The following is a 14293-nucleotide window of genomic DNA, read 5'->3' on the forward strand; positions in this document are numbered from 1 at the left end:
CCAATTACATGTGCTAACCTTGTTGTTTGCAAGTTCTTTTACATGGGTTTTGTTGCCTAGTTCATTCCAATTCGGTGAACTTGTTGCATGCTGCAGTATTTCTGTTCTTGGCACTGTTTTTGTGTTGTTTTACCTGTTCTTGAGTTGTTCTTGGGTTTTACTTGCTGTTTTAGAAGTTACCCACCCATTCTATGTTCATTTCTTGCATTACAAGTCACAAATCTTGCATTTTGAGTGTGAACCTTTGTCTTGTTGTTTTAGAAACTCTTTCAATTGCCTTTAGAACTTGATCCTATTCTTGAAAGTATCTTGAATGCTATGAAACCAATGTCAACTCATCCCAAAATAATCAAAGGTTCAAATGAAATCATATCACCTTCTAAAGTAGTGCAATCATAAAATGTAACATCAAGATTTTTGTTCTGCATGGAATGTAGTATACATGCTCTAAATTATTTATGTTTCAAACCCTACCGTTCCTAGAATACACATTCCCCTTAATTTTTTCTCTCTCCAATAAGCAAAGGGGATTGGTAACATGGTTTTCTACTATTCTTTGCACAATCACAAACAATAAGGTTCACATCTATTTGTCGTATAAAACGGTGCATCGACTAGGGCAAACGACTAGAAAAATTGAAAATCATGAATCCATGGGTTGAATATCATGGAAATTCACTTTAAGAATACGTGGACTTCATCTGACTTCCTCCCATTATATTTCGGTTAGGTATTCAACACTTTACCTTCAAAGCATCGTTTTGAAGATGAATAAACTTAAAAAATGCAATGAAGAGTTGGATGAGGACAACATATTCTTCAAAAGAATATTGATGAAATTATATCCATGAATTAATGGTTCTTATTGTGCAAGTCGGTTGTCCAGGATGATGTGACGTTTTTCTACCAGAAATATGAACTTATTGTTGGAAGTTATGCATAACACGCCAAACAAATTATTAGCAATCGCGATCGCTATAGTGAAGGATGAGACTATAGATTTTTTGACATATTTCTTAAAGGTATAGATGTACGTGACTCCAGTACTCATTGGTTGAATGGATTTTAGTTGTAAAAGAATATTGGCTACTGCTTTATATGAATGCAAATATGAGTTGAAAATGCACTAACTAGAACAAAGTGTAAAAATTACCCATGCTCACAAAACTTTCTTAATTAATGCATTCATAAAACGTAACATCGAGATTTTTGTTTTGCATGGAATGTAGTACACATGCTCTAAATAATTGATATTTCAAACACTACCGTCCCTGGAGTACATATTTCCCTTAATTTTGTCTCTCTCCAATATAGTAAAGGCAATTGGTAACATGTTGTTCTATTAGTCTTTGCACAATCACAAACAATAAGGTTCACATCTATTTGTCGTATAAAACGGTGCATCGACTAGGGCAAACTACTAGCAAAATCGAAAATCATTAATCCATTGGTTGAATGTCATGGAAATTCTCTTTAAGAATACGTGGACCTCATCTAACTTCCTCCCACGACACTTGGGTTAGGTATTCTACTTTACCTTCAAAGCATAGTTTTTAAGATGAATAAACTTATAAAATGCGATGGAGAGTTGGATGAGGACAACATATTCTTCAAATGAGTATTGAAGAAATTATATCCATGAATTCATGGTTCTTATTGTGCAAGTCGGTTGTCCAGGACGATCTAACGTTTTTCTACGACAAATATGAACTTATTGCAAAAAAAGTATACAAAACACGCACAACAAATTATAAGCAATCGCGATAGCTATAGTGAAGGGTGGCATTATAGATTTTTTGACGTATTTCTTAAGGGTATAGATGTATGTGAGTCCAATACTCATTGGTTGAATGGACTTTTGTTGTAAAAATATTGTGGCTACTGCTTTATATGAAATGCAAATATGTGTTGCAAATACACTAACGAAATCAAGGTTTAATAATTACCTGTGCTAAATTACCTTAAACGTAACATCAAGATTTTTGGTCTGCATGGAATGGAGTACACATGCTCTAAATTATTTGTGTTTCAAACGCTACCGTTCTTAGAATACACATTCCCCTTAATTTTTTCTCTCTCCAATATAGTAAAGGTGATTGGTAACATGGTTTTCTATTATTCTTTGCACAATCACAAACAATAAGGTTCACATCTATTTGTCGTATAAAACGGTGCATCGACTAGGGCAAACGATTAGAAAAATGAAAAAAATCATGAATCCATGGGTTGAATATCATGGAAATTCTCTTTAAGAATACGTGGACCTCATATGACTTCCTCCGATGATATTTGGGTTAGGTATTCAGCACTTTACCTTCAAAGCATCGTTTTGAAGACGAATAAACTTAAAAAATGCGACAAAGAGTTAGATGAGGACAACATATTCTTGAAAAGAATATTGAAGAAATTATATCCATGAATTAATGGTTCTTATTGTGCAAGTCGGTTGTCCAGAACGATGTAACGTTTTTCTACGAGAAATATGAACTTATTGCTGGAAGTGATGCATAACACGCACAACAAATTATAAGCAATCACGATCGCTATAGTGAAGTGTGAGACTATAGATTTTTTTATAAATTTCTTAAGGATATAGATGTACGTGATTTTAGTACTCATTTGTTGAATTGACTTTAGTTGTAAAATAATATTGGCTACTGCTTTATATGAAATGCAAATATGTGTTACAAATGCACTAACTAGATCAAAGTATAAAAATTAATCGTGCTCACAAAACCCTTCTTAAGTAATGCATTCATAAAACGTAACATCGAGATTTTTGTTCTGCATGGAATGTAGTACACATGCTCTAAATAATTGATGTTTCAAACACTACCGTCCCTAGAGTACATATTTCCTTTAATTTTGTCTCTCTCCAATATAGTAAAGGCGATTGGTAACATAATGTTCTATTAGGCTTTGCACAATCACAAACAATCAGGTTCACATGTGTTTGTCATATAAAACGGTGCATCGACTAGGGCAAACGACTAGCAAAATCGAAAATCATGAATCCATGGATTGAATGTCATTGAAATACTCTTTAAGAATATGTGGACCTCATCTGACTTCCTCCAACGACATTTGGGTTAGGTATTCAACTTTACCTTCAAAGCATCATTTTGAAGATGAATAAACTTATAAAATGCGATGAAGAGTTGGATGAGGACAACATATTCTTCAAAAGAGTATTGAAAAAAAATTATATCCTTGAATTCATGGTTCTTATAGTGCAAGTCGATTGTCCAGACCGATGTAACATTTTTCTACGACAAATATGATCTTATTGCAGGAAGTTATACAAAACACGCACAACAAATTATAATCAATCGGGATCGCTATAGTGGAGGGTGGGATTATAGATTTTTTGACGTCACTACACCATTTTTGACCTTAGACAACAACTAAAAATTGTTGCCTAAAGTCGGAAAAGCGTTGCCTTAACTTTAGGCAACGGTTTGACAACACTTTTTTAGGCGTGGAATATGCAGTCGTGGACTTAGGTTTAGACAACGCTTTTTAGAAGTGGTTGCTTATATTGGTAGAATAAGCAACGTTTTTTGGAAAAAAGTTTAGGCAACGTTTTTTCTCACAGTGTTTAGGCAACGCTTTTTCAATGTTGCCTATTAATTTAGGCAACATTTTATAAAAGGTTGTCATTGGTAAAGGCAACGCTTATTTACATGTTTGTCTTTTTAATACCTTTTAAGCAACGCATTTTCAGTGTTGCATATTAGTAGAATAATGTTTAGGCAACACTTATTTATATGTTGTCTATCTTTTTAGACAACACTTATTTACATGTTGTCAATATTTTTAGACAACATTTTTTTAATGTGGTAATTATGAAATACATTAGACAATATTTAATAATTTTAAATTGTTGAGATACATCTTAATTTATAAAATTACGCATTAAACAACATTTTCAAAGTAGTTTAAAACATAATTGCACATTTAGACCACATTTATAATTTTACATTTTGGTTATTCATTTATTCAAATCCAATAATATTTGTAAACTATGTTATACATTTATATTTTATAACAAAACTTTAATATGTGACCTTTCTAACTAAGAACATTATATATAAATATTAATATTCCAAATGTGAAAGTTACATACTCCAATATATACTAAAATAGTAGAAGTTGTAAGCATTACAACTGATTACAGTTAGAAATTAACAAAGAGAAAATCTCTCAAAATTTGTACATTTCTTCAATCAATCATGAATCAATTTCTTGTCTAGTATATATATTATCTTGAGGTCCAACCTGAAAGAATTAAACAAAATTTACAAACTTATTAAAATATTATTAAGTTTGTAAATAAAATAAGATAAATGCAAAGTACTCCGTCTATAACATTTGAAGGCAAATGATGCATCTATACTTGGTCCAAATAAGGAAAATGAGTGGACGCGGATGAACGGTGGAACAATTACACTGCTTTCTTTCCCTTATGTATACATATTATAGATCATCCATTGTTATCCATTCAACTTGTGTAGGATTATAAACTATATTATAAATTCCACCTTTTCTTTTTCTTTCTCATGTTGGACTTAGTTGGTTGAGCTTATATCTTAATTAAAACTTGAAATTTATTGTCTAGAAACTAAACAAGATCTAAGCCAATCCTTTCAATCTATAAACTAAGATTTATCATCAATTGTAAGGAATAATAATAATAATAATAATAATAATAATAATAATAAAATGTAGGATATGGTTTAGGTAACATACAAAAGACTTAAAGTGAAGGTAAACACTTCGTTATATTCAATGAGAAGACAGCCAACCTACCCAGTTTCTTAGCAAGATCAACGAATGGTTTCAATTCTGATAATACCTGCACACAAAAAGAAAGAAATAGATATTAAACTAGGCCATTCCCAGCACAAAGCAAGTTTAATTCATGACTAACATTATGATGTGCTCGTTAAAGTGGAACACTAAACGAAAGCCATAATTTCAAATTTGATAATAACATTGATGGTATAATTTCCCTGTATTCCCATTTCCCAATCATTCTAATCAGATTAATCAATCAAACTTTTTCATTTGAAAGGAAAACAAACACTTTTTTTCATTGAACAACCATGTCCATGTGCATCATGTGAACTTACAAGTACTGTGGTGTATGTGAGGGAAAGTGGTTTTGCAAAGAGGCCACATCTAAATCATCATATTCAACAGAGAAATTCAAGAGCCTGCTACCATTATCAACATCCTCATCACAATTACCTACGTGGCCCACATCACTGGTTGTGCCTTGTTCAAGCTCTTATTCATGTTCCTGTTCTTGAAGTTGCTGCTGAATCGTGTGATCATTGACGAAGTCTCTAAGCCTCTCCCTCAAAACCCTTAACTACCATTCGAGAAGGTTCATCTGTGACTCCACCTGCTCCACCGTTCACTGTAGCGACTTAATCACTTCAAGATCGTACTCTTGTTTCTGCTCCACCACCTTCTGTAATTGTTTCGCCTGAATCTCCATGGACCATGGTGCTCTTCTCTCTGTGCAGCCGCAGGATCATCGTCATTGGCTCCTCGTCTGCGGAGGTCGTTGCCCCCTTCTCCTTCTAAATCTCCAAGCACGCCGCATTGAATCGTTGTCGCTCCGCCTTCACCATCTTCTTCAGACATTACATCGAACACGTAGTCGGCGGTTTTTTGTCATTTGAGAGGAGTGGAGACATAAGAGGAAGATCAATCGGAGTCTGAGGATGTTGAAGATGCGAAACGTAACCCAGTAGAAGAAAACCCTAACCGAGTTCAGTGAGTTGGGGGAGGATGTTGATGGTGGAAGGCAAATCCATGAACATGAGGAGAAGGAAGCAGATAAAAAATTAGAGGAATCTGTGGTAAAATCAAAGAACAAGAGCCACCAACAAACCCAGGGTCTTCATCTGCGTCTAGGTTGGGTTGGGTGAGCTACCAGATTTTGACAAAGGATGATGCAATCCAGAGGAAAGGAATGAAAATTTATAAAAACAACGGATTCAGATTCAGATTGGGATAGGGATAGTGATGGGCGGGAGGATACATAACAAAATGAGAGGGTTTATGCAATTGGCTTATTGGATTGGCAAAAAGGAAAGGTGTGTGTGCATGGTGGAAATAGATGATTGTGTTGGGTGGCGTTACATGAGTAGAAGGAGAAGTGGTATCATTTTTTTAAGCACAGTACGTATGAAGACGAAGAACAAACTATGGACTCATGTTTTAATCTTCATGATGTTTATGTTGTTCTACGTTTTGCAAACTGTTGCCTAAAACAAACAGGCAACGCTTTTTTAAATATTTGGAGTTAAAAGGCAAATAAACATTATTATTTGGACAACAATAAAAAAATGTTGCATATATCTATTTTAGGCAACATTTTCTTACCCATTGTCATGTAAGCATGGTCTAAAGTAAAAAATGGTGTAGTGCGTATTTCTTAAGGATATAGATGTACGTGACTCGAGTAGTCACTGGTTGAATGGACTTTAGTTGTAAAAGAATTGTGCCTACTGCTTTATATGAAATGCAAATATGTGTTGCAAATGCACTAACGAGATCAAGGTTTAAAAATTACCTGTGCTCACAAAGCCCTTCTTAAGTAGTTCATTCATAAAACGTAACATCAAGATTTTTGCTCTGCATGGAATCTAGTACACATGCTCTAAATTATTTATGTTTCAAACACTGTCGTCCCTAAAGTACACTTCCCCTTTAATTTGTCTCTCTCCAATATAGTAAAGGCGATTGGTAACATGTTGTTCTATTAGTCTTTACACAATCACAAACAATAAAGTTCACATCTATTTGTCGTATAAAACAGTGCATCGACTAGGACAAACAACTAGCAAAATAGAAAATCATAAATCCATGGGTTGAACGTCATGGAAATTCTCTTTAAGAATACGTGGACCTCATCTCACTTCCTCCCACGATATTTGGGTTAGGTATTCAACTTTACATTCAAAGCATCGTTTTGAAGATGAATAAACTTAAAAAATGCGATGAAGAGTTGAATTAGAACAACATATTCTTCAAAAGAGTATTGAAGAAATTATATCAATGAATTCATGGTTCTTATTATGCAAGTCGGTTGTCCATGACAATGTAACATTTTTCTACGACAAATATGAACTTATTGCGGGAAGTTATACAAAACACGCAAAACAAATTATAAGCAATCACGATTGCTATAGTGAAGGGTGAAATTATAGATTTTTTGACGTATTTCTTAAGGATATAGATGTACGTGACCCCAATACTCATTGGTTGAATGGACTATAGTTGTAAAAGAATATTAGCTACTGCTTTATATAAAATGCAAATATTTGTTGCAAATGCACTAACGAGATCAAGGTTTAAAAATTACTCGTGCTCACAAAACCCTTCTTAAGTAGTGCATTCATAAAACGTAACATCAAGATTTTTGTTCTGCATGGAATGTAGTACACATGCTCTAAATTATTTGTGTTTCAAACACTACCGTCCCTAGAGTACATATTTCCCTTAATTTTGTCTCTCTCCAATATAGTAAAGGCGATTGGTAACATGTTTTTCTATTAGTCTTTGCACAATCACAAACAATAACGTTCACATGTATTTCTCGTATAAAACGGTGCATCGACTAGGGCAAAGGACTAGCAAAATTGAAAATAATGAATCCATGGGTTGAATGTCATTGAAATTCTCTTTAAAAATATGTGGACCTCATCTGACTTCCTCACACGATATTTGGATTTGGTATTCAACTTTACCTTCAAAACATCGTTTTGAAGATGAATGAACTTAAAAAAAGCGATGAAGAGTTGAATGAGGACAACATATTCTTCAAAAGAGTATTGAAGAAATTATATCCATTAATTCATGGCTCTTATTGTACAAGTCGGTTGTCCAGGCCAATGTAACGTTTTTCTACGACAAATATGAACTTATTGAAGCAAGTTATACGAAACACGCAGAACAAATTATAAGCAATCGTGGTTGTAAAACAATTGTGGCTATTGTTTTATATGAAATGCAAATATGTTTTGCAAATGCACTAACGAGATCAAGGTTTAAAAATTAGCTCTCCTCACAAACCCCTTCTTAAGTAGTGCATTCATAAAACGTGACATCAAGATTTTTGTTCTGCATGGAATGTAGTACACATGCTCTAAATTATTTGTGTTTCAAAGACTATCGTTCTAGAGTACATATTTCCCTTAATTTTGTCTCACTCCAATTTAGTAAAAGCGATTGGTAACATGTTGTTCTATTAGTATTTGCACAATTAAAAACAATAAGGTTCACATGTATTTGTCGTATAAAACGGTGCATCGACTATGGCAAAGGACTAGCAAAATCGAAAATCATGAATCCATGGGTTGAATATCATTGAAATTCTCTATAAGATTACGTCGACCTCATCTGATTTCCTCCGACGATATTTCGGTTAGGTATTCAACTTTACCTTCAATATCGTTTTGAAGATGAATAAACTTAAAAAATACGATGAAGAGTTGGATGAGGACAACATATTCTTCAAAACAATAATGCAGAAATTGTATCCATGAATTCATGGTTCTTATTATGCAAGTCGGTTGTCCAGGTCGATGTAACTTTTTTCTACGACAAATATGAACTTATTGCAGAAAATTATACAAAACACGCACAACAAATTATAAGCAATCGCGTTCGCTAAAGTGAAGGGTGAAACTATAGATTTTTTGACGTATTTCTTTAGGGTATTGATAAGTGTCTAATTTCAGTAATATTTCATATTAAAATATAGGCACTTATGAGGATTTATTGCTAATTTACATATAAAATAATTCCTAATTTATGAATTTATACCTTTTTACATTTTTTATAATCTTTATTTGAATAAGAGTATTTTATTCTCAAATTTGGTGTTAATTGCAGATTTCTAAGGAAGATTGAAGATTTGGATTAAAGATGAATGATTTGAGCTAAAAAGATAAAGATAGAAGGTCCCAGAATGGAAAAAGATGCAAAGAAAGATTGGGCCTTTTTTATGTTTTATCATTTAGCCCGTTAGCGCGACATAGGAAACAACCTAACCCTAGAAAACTAGGATAAATAGAGGGCTAGAGGCTCAACCTTAGTGTGCCAGATTGAGAGGAAAACACCATAGAGTGAATTGTAACCCAATTGGGAGAATGGAAGGTGATAGAAGTATGCGTGGCTAATTCTACCCTTTGGGATTGGGAGTAATCTGCTCAAACTCTTATGTATTGAGGTGATATTTTATATATTAATATTCAGTTCTTGATTGATTATTGGTATTGTTGTTTTACTTTTAATTTTCCGTGACAAATTGAGAATCTTAAATCTGACCGGGAGGTATTTTTAGGGTTCGGACCTAAACAACAATACTTAACATATTTGAGTGCTAGGAATAGACTTAAAATGTTAATTGCTATTAAACGTCTGAGCTTCGTTCTAAGTTGTTCTTATAATTATGCGAGGGATCGATAGTTAGGGGACATTCTTAAGGATTTTATATGCGAGGAATCGATATAAATGATTTTTATACGGGCATCAATTTCAATCTAAAGAACTTAATATTGACATGCTAATCAAAATACTTGAGAGTGAGAGAGATGAAACTAATCCTTATTTTTCCAATTGAAACAACTAATTCTTTGTTTGTTTTCTTATTGATCAGTGCCAACACAATTAATTCAAAACTCTTTTAATTGTTCTATTTTTATATTTAGCGATTATTGTACTCGATAATTCACTGTTCCTTGTGGGATCGATATCCGTCCTTAGGGACAATTATTACTTTTGACAAACGCGGTGCACTTGCCGTAAAAAGTCATCAAGTTTTTGGCGTCGTTGCCCGGGAACAAATTTGATTTGTTGAGTATAATTTCCTAAATATTGTAAATATTTTTTTTTATTATTATTATTTGTTTTGATTTTGTTTATTTTATTAAAATTAGATTTGATTTTGATTTTAGTATAGATTTACTGTTTTTTTTTAAAAAAGGTTATTGTTTTTATATTCTTTTCTTTACGTTATGTAATTTAGTTTAGTTTATTTTTATTTTATTTTGTTTTGATTTTGATTTTGTTTTATTATATGTTATTTTAGTTTTTTTAGGATTAGTTTACGTAGTTTGATTTAGATTTACGTAACTGTTATTTATTTGTTTTAATTATATTTTATTATTAGTCTTTAAGTTTTATTTCTACATAAGCAAGTTAGTTAGAATATTAGTTAGTTTACGATTATAGTTTTCAGGTTTTTTTTAGCTTTATTTTATTTTATTTCTAGTATTTATTTTTTATTTTTAAGTATGTTATTTTTTGTTTTTTATTGTTTTCTTTTATTCTGTTTCTAGTTTTTATTTTATCTATATTTTTTTTTTTGAATATATTTGTTATTTTTCTCTTAACGTCGTTTTAGTGTTTTATTTTAGTTTTTGTGTTATTTTTATTTATTTTACGTATTTTGTTTTTATTTCAATTTTTTTTTTAAATTTAATTTAATTTATTTTATTTTTTAAGAAAAAAAAAGTACTCTGTTTTTTTTTTCTCCACTAATATGCTTTAGGAAGAAAGCAACATGGCAGAACAACAAGCACCACCTCCTAGGAGGACACTTGGAGATTATGTCATGTACCAAGGACCAAGACATTTTTCTAGTATTGCAATACCTACTACTGCCAAGGCCTTGGAAATCAATCCCGATTTTCTCACTCTCATCAGTGCCTATCAATTTACAGCAATGGAACATGAGGATCCATATTCACATTTGGATAAATTTTATGAATTGGTAGGAACAATGGGTTTTCAATCAGGTGATCTTGAAAATGTTTATATGCACTTGTTTTCTTTTTCATTGGCAGGAAAGGCTAAGGAATGGCTCAAATCACTTCCAAATCAGAGCCTCACTAGCTGGAAGGATGTAGAGGAAAATTTTTTGCAAAGATTTTTTCCAATTTCTCGCTACATCAAAGCAAAGTCTGAAATCTCTATGTTCAGACAAGGAGCAAATGAAGTCTTTTGTGATACATGGGAAAGATTTAAGATGATATTGAGAAAATGCCCAAATCATGGGTTTGAAGATATTGCTCAACTGAGCGTATTCCTGAATGGTCTCAGATCTGACATAAAGATGCTCCTAGATGTTGCAGCTGGTGGCACAATGATGGCCCTTGATGTAGAACAAGCGACAATAATTATTGATGCATTGGCATCAACTGATTATAAAGCCCAACATGATGGACAAGATCTTCATAATAAAGGGTTGTTAGAAGATGCACTCTTGGCTAAAAATAAGATTCTGACACAGCAGATTGAGCAACTAACTGCACAAATGGCTAAATTGCCCCAACAATTATATGTTGTTCATTCATCTCAAAGCCAAAGTCAGTCAATCAGGTGTGATTTTTGTGGAGATGTTCATCCTAATGGTCACTGTTTTTATCAGAACAATTCACCTGAAGTTGAGGATCCATCCATGCTTGAAAGAATGAATAAAGTTGAAGACGCTCTGACAAAGATTGTGAGCACGCAGGACAATATTGTGAAAGCGCAGGACAATAGCATGGCCATGATTAGGAGCATAAAGATCCAGATGGGACAACTGACCAAACAAATTGCACAAATTCCAGAGGAACAAAATGGCCAGTTTTCAATCAATAGCCAAACCAATTCAAAAGAGCATTGCGATAATGTAGTTGCTGAACAAGAAGAAAAAGATGAGACAAAGGGGAAGAGAGATGAGAAAGAGAGAAGTGAGGAGGAAAAAATAAAGAGGAAAAGTGAAAATAAGGAGAGAGGAGTTCTTGAAAAAGATTTATCATATCCTCATTCTCCTTCAAAAAAAGAGAAGGAAAGAAAATTCTTTGATAAATTGCTCCCTAAAAATTATTTTGCAGGAAATTTGAAGCAAGATTCAACATTTGAAAGATTTCGAAAGAATAGGAGCTATATTGAAGAAAGAAATATAGAGCTTGAGGATGGATACAATGTCATTATTCAAAAAGGCTTGCCTAAAAAATTCAAGGACCCAGGGAGTTTTAACCTTCCCGTGTCTATAGGTGCTTTATTAGTAGCCAATGCTTTATTGGATTTGGGAGCAAGCGTAAATATAATTCCTTTGGCAATGCTGAAGAAAATAGGGGATTTGGAGATTAAACCCACCAAGATGACTTTAAAGCTAGCTGATCAAGTAACCAAGTATCCATATGGTGTGGTTGAAGATGTTCTCGTCAAGGTGGATAAATTCACATTCCCTGTGGATTTTGTTGTGATGGACATGAAAGAAGATGAGGAGGTTCCCTTGATACTTGGAAGACCCTTTATGAAGACTGCTAGAATCATAGTTGATGTCGACAAAGGAGAACTTCAAGTTAGAACTCAAGATGAGGAGGTAACTTTAAATCTTTTTTATGGTCATAAAAATTTTAATGCAGGAGAAGAATGTGTACAGAATGATGCAACAAAGAGAGTTGTCCATCTTGAAATAAACCGGCGTCAAGCTAGATGACGTTAAACGAGCGCTTACTGGGAGGCAACCCAGTCCACATTTTAGTTTTATGTTGTTATCTTTGTTTATTTTATTTTTCAAAAAAAAAATATATAAAAAATCTTGTATGCCTCCTAATCATTTTGCAGGTTATGTATTTTGACCTGAGGACAGGTTCTATTAGTCAAGGGGGCAGATCCAACAAATGAAGCAAGATTATAGATAAAGATTTTAACAAAAAGCTGGATGACTTCTTAAGAAGAGAGGATTGAGCAAAAATATGGTTCTATCTATCTAATTCTCTTTTCTTTTCAATTATTTAAATTTTATTTTCTGTTTAGTTTTTATTTATTTTATTTTATTTTTCGGTTATTTTGTTTTTTGTTTATTTGCTTTTTTTTAGTTTGTTTTAATTGCTTATTTTGTATTTTGAATAAATTTGTTGTTTTTTATAGTTTGTTAGTTTTAGGTTTTGAATTTTCTTTCTTGAATAAATTTCCAGTTTTAATTTGTTTGCTTTCTAGTTTATTTTTCTCAAATAAAAAAGAACTAGAATATTAATTTTGAATTGTGGAAAAAAGAATTTGTGTTTAAATATTAAATAGTGAGATGAATTAGACACAGGTTAGAAAAGAAAATTAGATTGAATCCTTATTCAAATGTAGTTAAAAGTATGATACATAAATTTAACAGGATGATTGATTAGGACAGATAATGACAAGACAAAAAGGAATTAGACCAATTAAACCAAGTGAGTATGTGAACCTTAAACAGTTTGAGAGTTTTACTGATGAATTGACAGTTGTGGTTGCTTAATTTTTATTTTTGTTGCATCATAAAAGAGCATGAAGATGTTTGAGGCATTTGTTTGTGTTAATTAGGAGCCAGGGCCAAAAAGCCAACCTTTATATTAGAATTCCATTTTTTTTTTATCCCCTTTGGGCCAAGAATTTTTTTGTTAATATTGCACCTTAACCTTTATTGATATAATTTCCTACCCTTTAGCATGTTTAAGGAAGGAGAACATAAATGCAATACTTATAGAAAAGGGAATGTTGGTTCTGATTGTGAAAGTCAAAAAGTTGAAAATAGGAAGAATCTTTTCCTATTATTGAAAAGAAAAAAAAGGAACAGAAGAAGAAAAATAAATAGAAAAGAAAGATAGAAAAATTTCATGAAAATCATGAAAAGTCAAAAAGAAAATGAGGGAAAAGGTGACATCGAAAGAAAGTGGTAATTAGATAACATATATGTTCTCTATAATTGAATTGTAGATATGTTCTTCTTCTTTAATATGTGCATTTTGTTATCTAAGAAAAACCAATATTTTTTGGAAGCCCAACCTCATTACAACCCTGGAAAAGACCTCAAGATTCATGTTTCTAATATGTTTGTGATTTGAAGATGAAAGGAAAAGTAACTGTGATTTGTTATGATTCAGTGAAAATAGAGAGAAACAAACACTTACCCGTGAGCATATGAGAAGATATTCCTTTATGAATTGTCATTTATTTGTTTTGATTTGATCCTGGAAATTGATTGTGTCTATAATTATCTATATTTGAATTTGGAAGCATCATAAGTTTCTAATTTGATCTGTTGTTTAGTGAATTAAGCTGTTTGATATTTAAATTCAAATATATTCATTTACTTTGCTTGAGGACAAGCAAGATTCTAAGTTGGGGAGAGTGATAAGTGTCTAATTTCAGTAATATTTCATATTAAAATATAGGCACTTATGAGGATTTATTGCTAATTTACATATAAAATAATTCCTAATTTATGAATTTATACCTTTTTACA

General features: G+C 32.4%; 1 protein-coding gene, 1 long non-coding RNA gene and 1 pseudogene across 2 annotated transcripts; 1 reads left to right on the forward strand and 2 right to left on the reverse strand.

The window, feature by feature from the left end:
• Window positions 1-4125: 4125 nt before the first annotated feature.
• Window positions 4126-6260, reverse strand: LOC137810586 (uncharacterized). The gene is made up of 3 exons (XR_011080933.1): window positions 5251-6260; window positions 4810-4855; window positions 4126-4278 (listed from the first exon to the last, which is right to left on the reverse strand). It is a non-coding gene; the product is annotated as an uncharacterized lncRNA (long non-coding RNA).
• Window positions 6261-10582: 4322 nt separating this feature from the next.
• LOC137839332 (uncharacterized) lies at window positions 10583-12491 on the forward strand. Its single transcript, XM_068648454.1, has 4 exons — window positions 10583-10817; window positions 10866-10980; window positions 11122-12394; window positions 12438-12491. The coding sequence occupies exons 1-4, from the start codon at window positions 10583-10585 to the stop codon at window positions 12489-12491; spliced, it is 1677 nt and encodes a 558-aa protein (XP_068504555.1).
• LOC137811505 (small nucleolar RNA R71) lies at window positions 10974-11079 on the reverse strand (annotated as a pseudogene).
• Window positions 12492-14293: the final 1802 nt, after the last annotated feature.

The sequence above is a fragment of the Phaseolus vulgaris genome, chromosome 11 (assembly GCF_000499845.2).
Source record: "Phaseolus vulgaris cultivar G19833 chromosome 11, P. vulgaris v2.0, whole genome shotgun sequence".
Taxonomy (NCBI): domain Eukaryota; kingdom Viridiplantae; phylum Streptophyta; class Magnoliopsida; order Fabales; family Fabaceae; genus Phaseolus; species Phaseolus vulgaris.

Excerpts from the sequence above, each read along its gene's own strand:
- LOC137839332 (XM_068648454.1), top strand. The coding sequence starts at position 10,583 with ATGGCAGAACAACAAGCACCACCTCCTAGGAGGACACTTGGAGATTAT. Across the intron at positions 10,818-10,865 it reads AACAATGGGTTTTCAATCAG|GAAAGGCTAAGGAATGGCTC; the intron begins GTGATCTTGAAA and ends TTTCATTGGCAG. Across the intron at positions 12,395-12,437 it reads TTAGAACTCAAGATGAGGAG|GAGAAGAATGTGTACAGAAT; the intron begins GTAACTTTAAAT and ends ATTTTAATGCAG.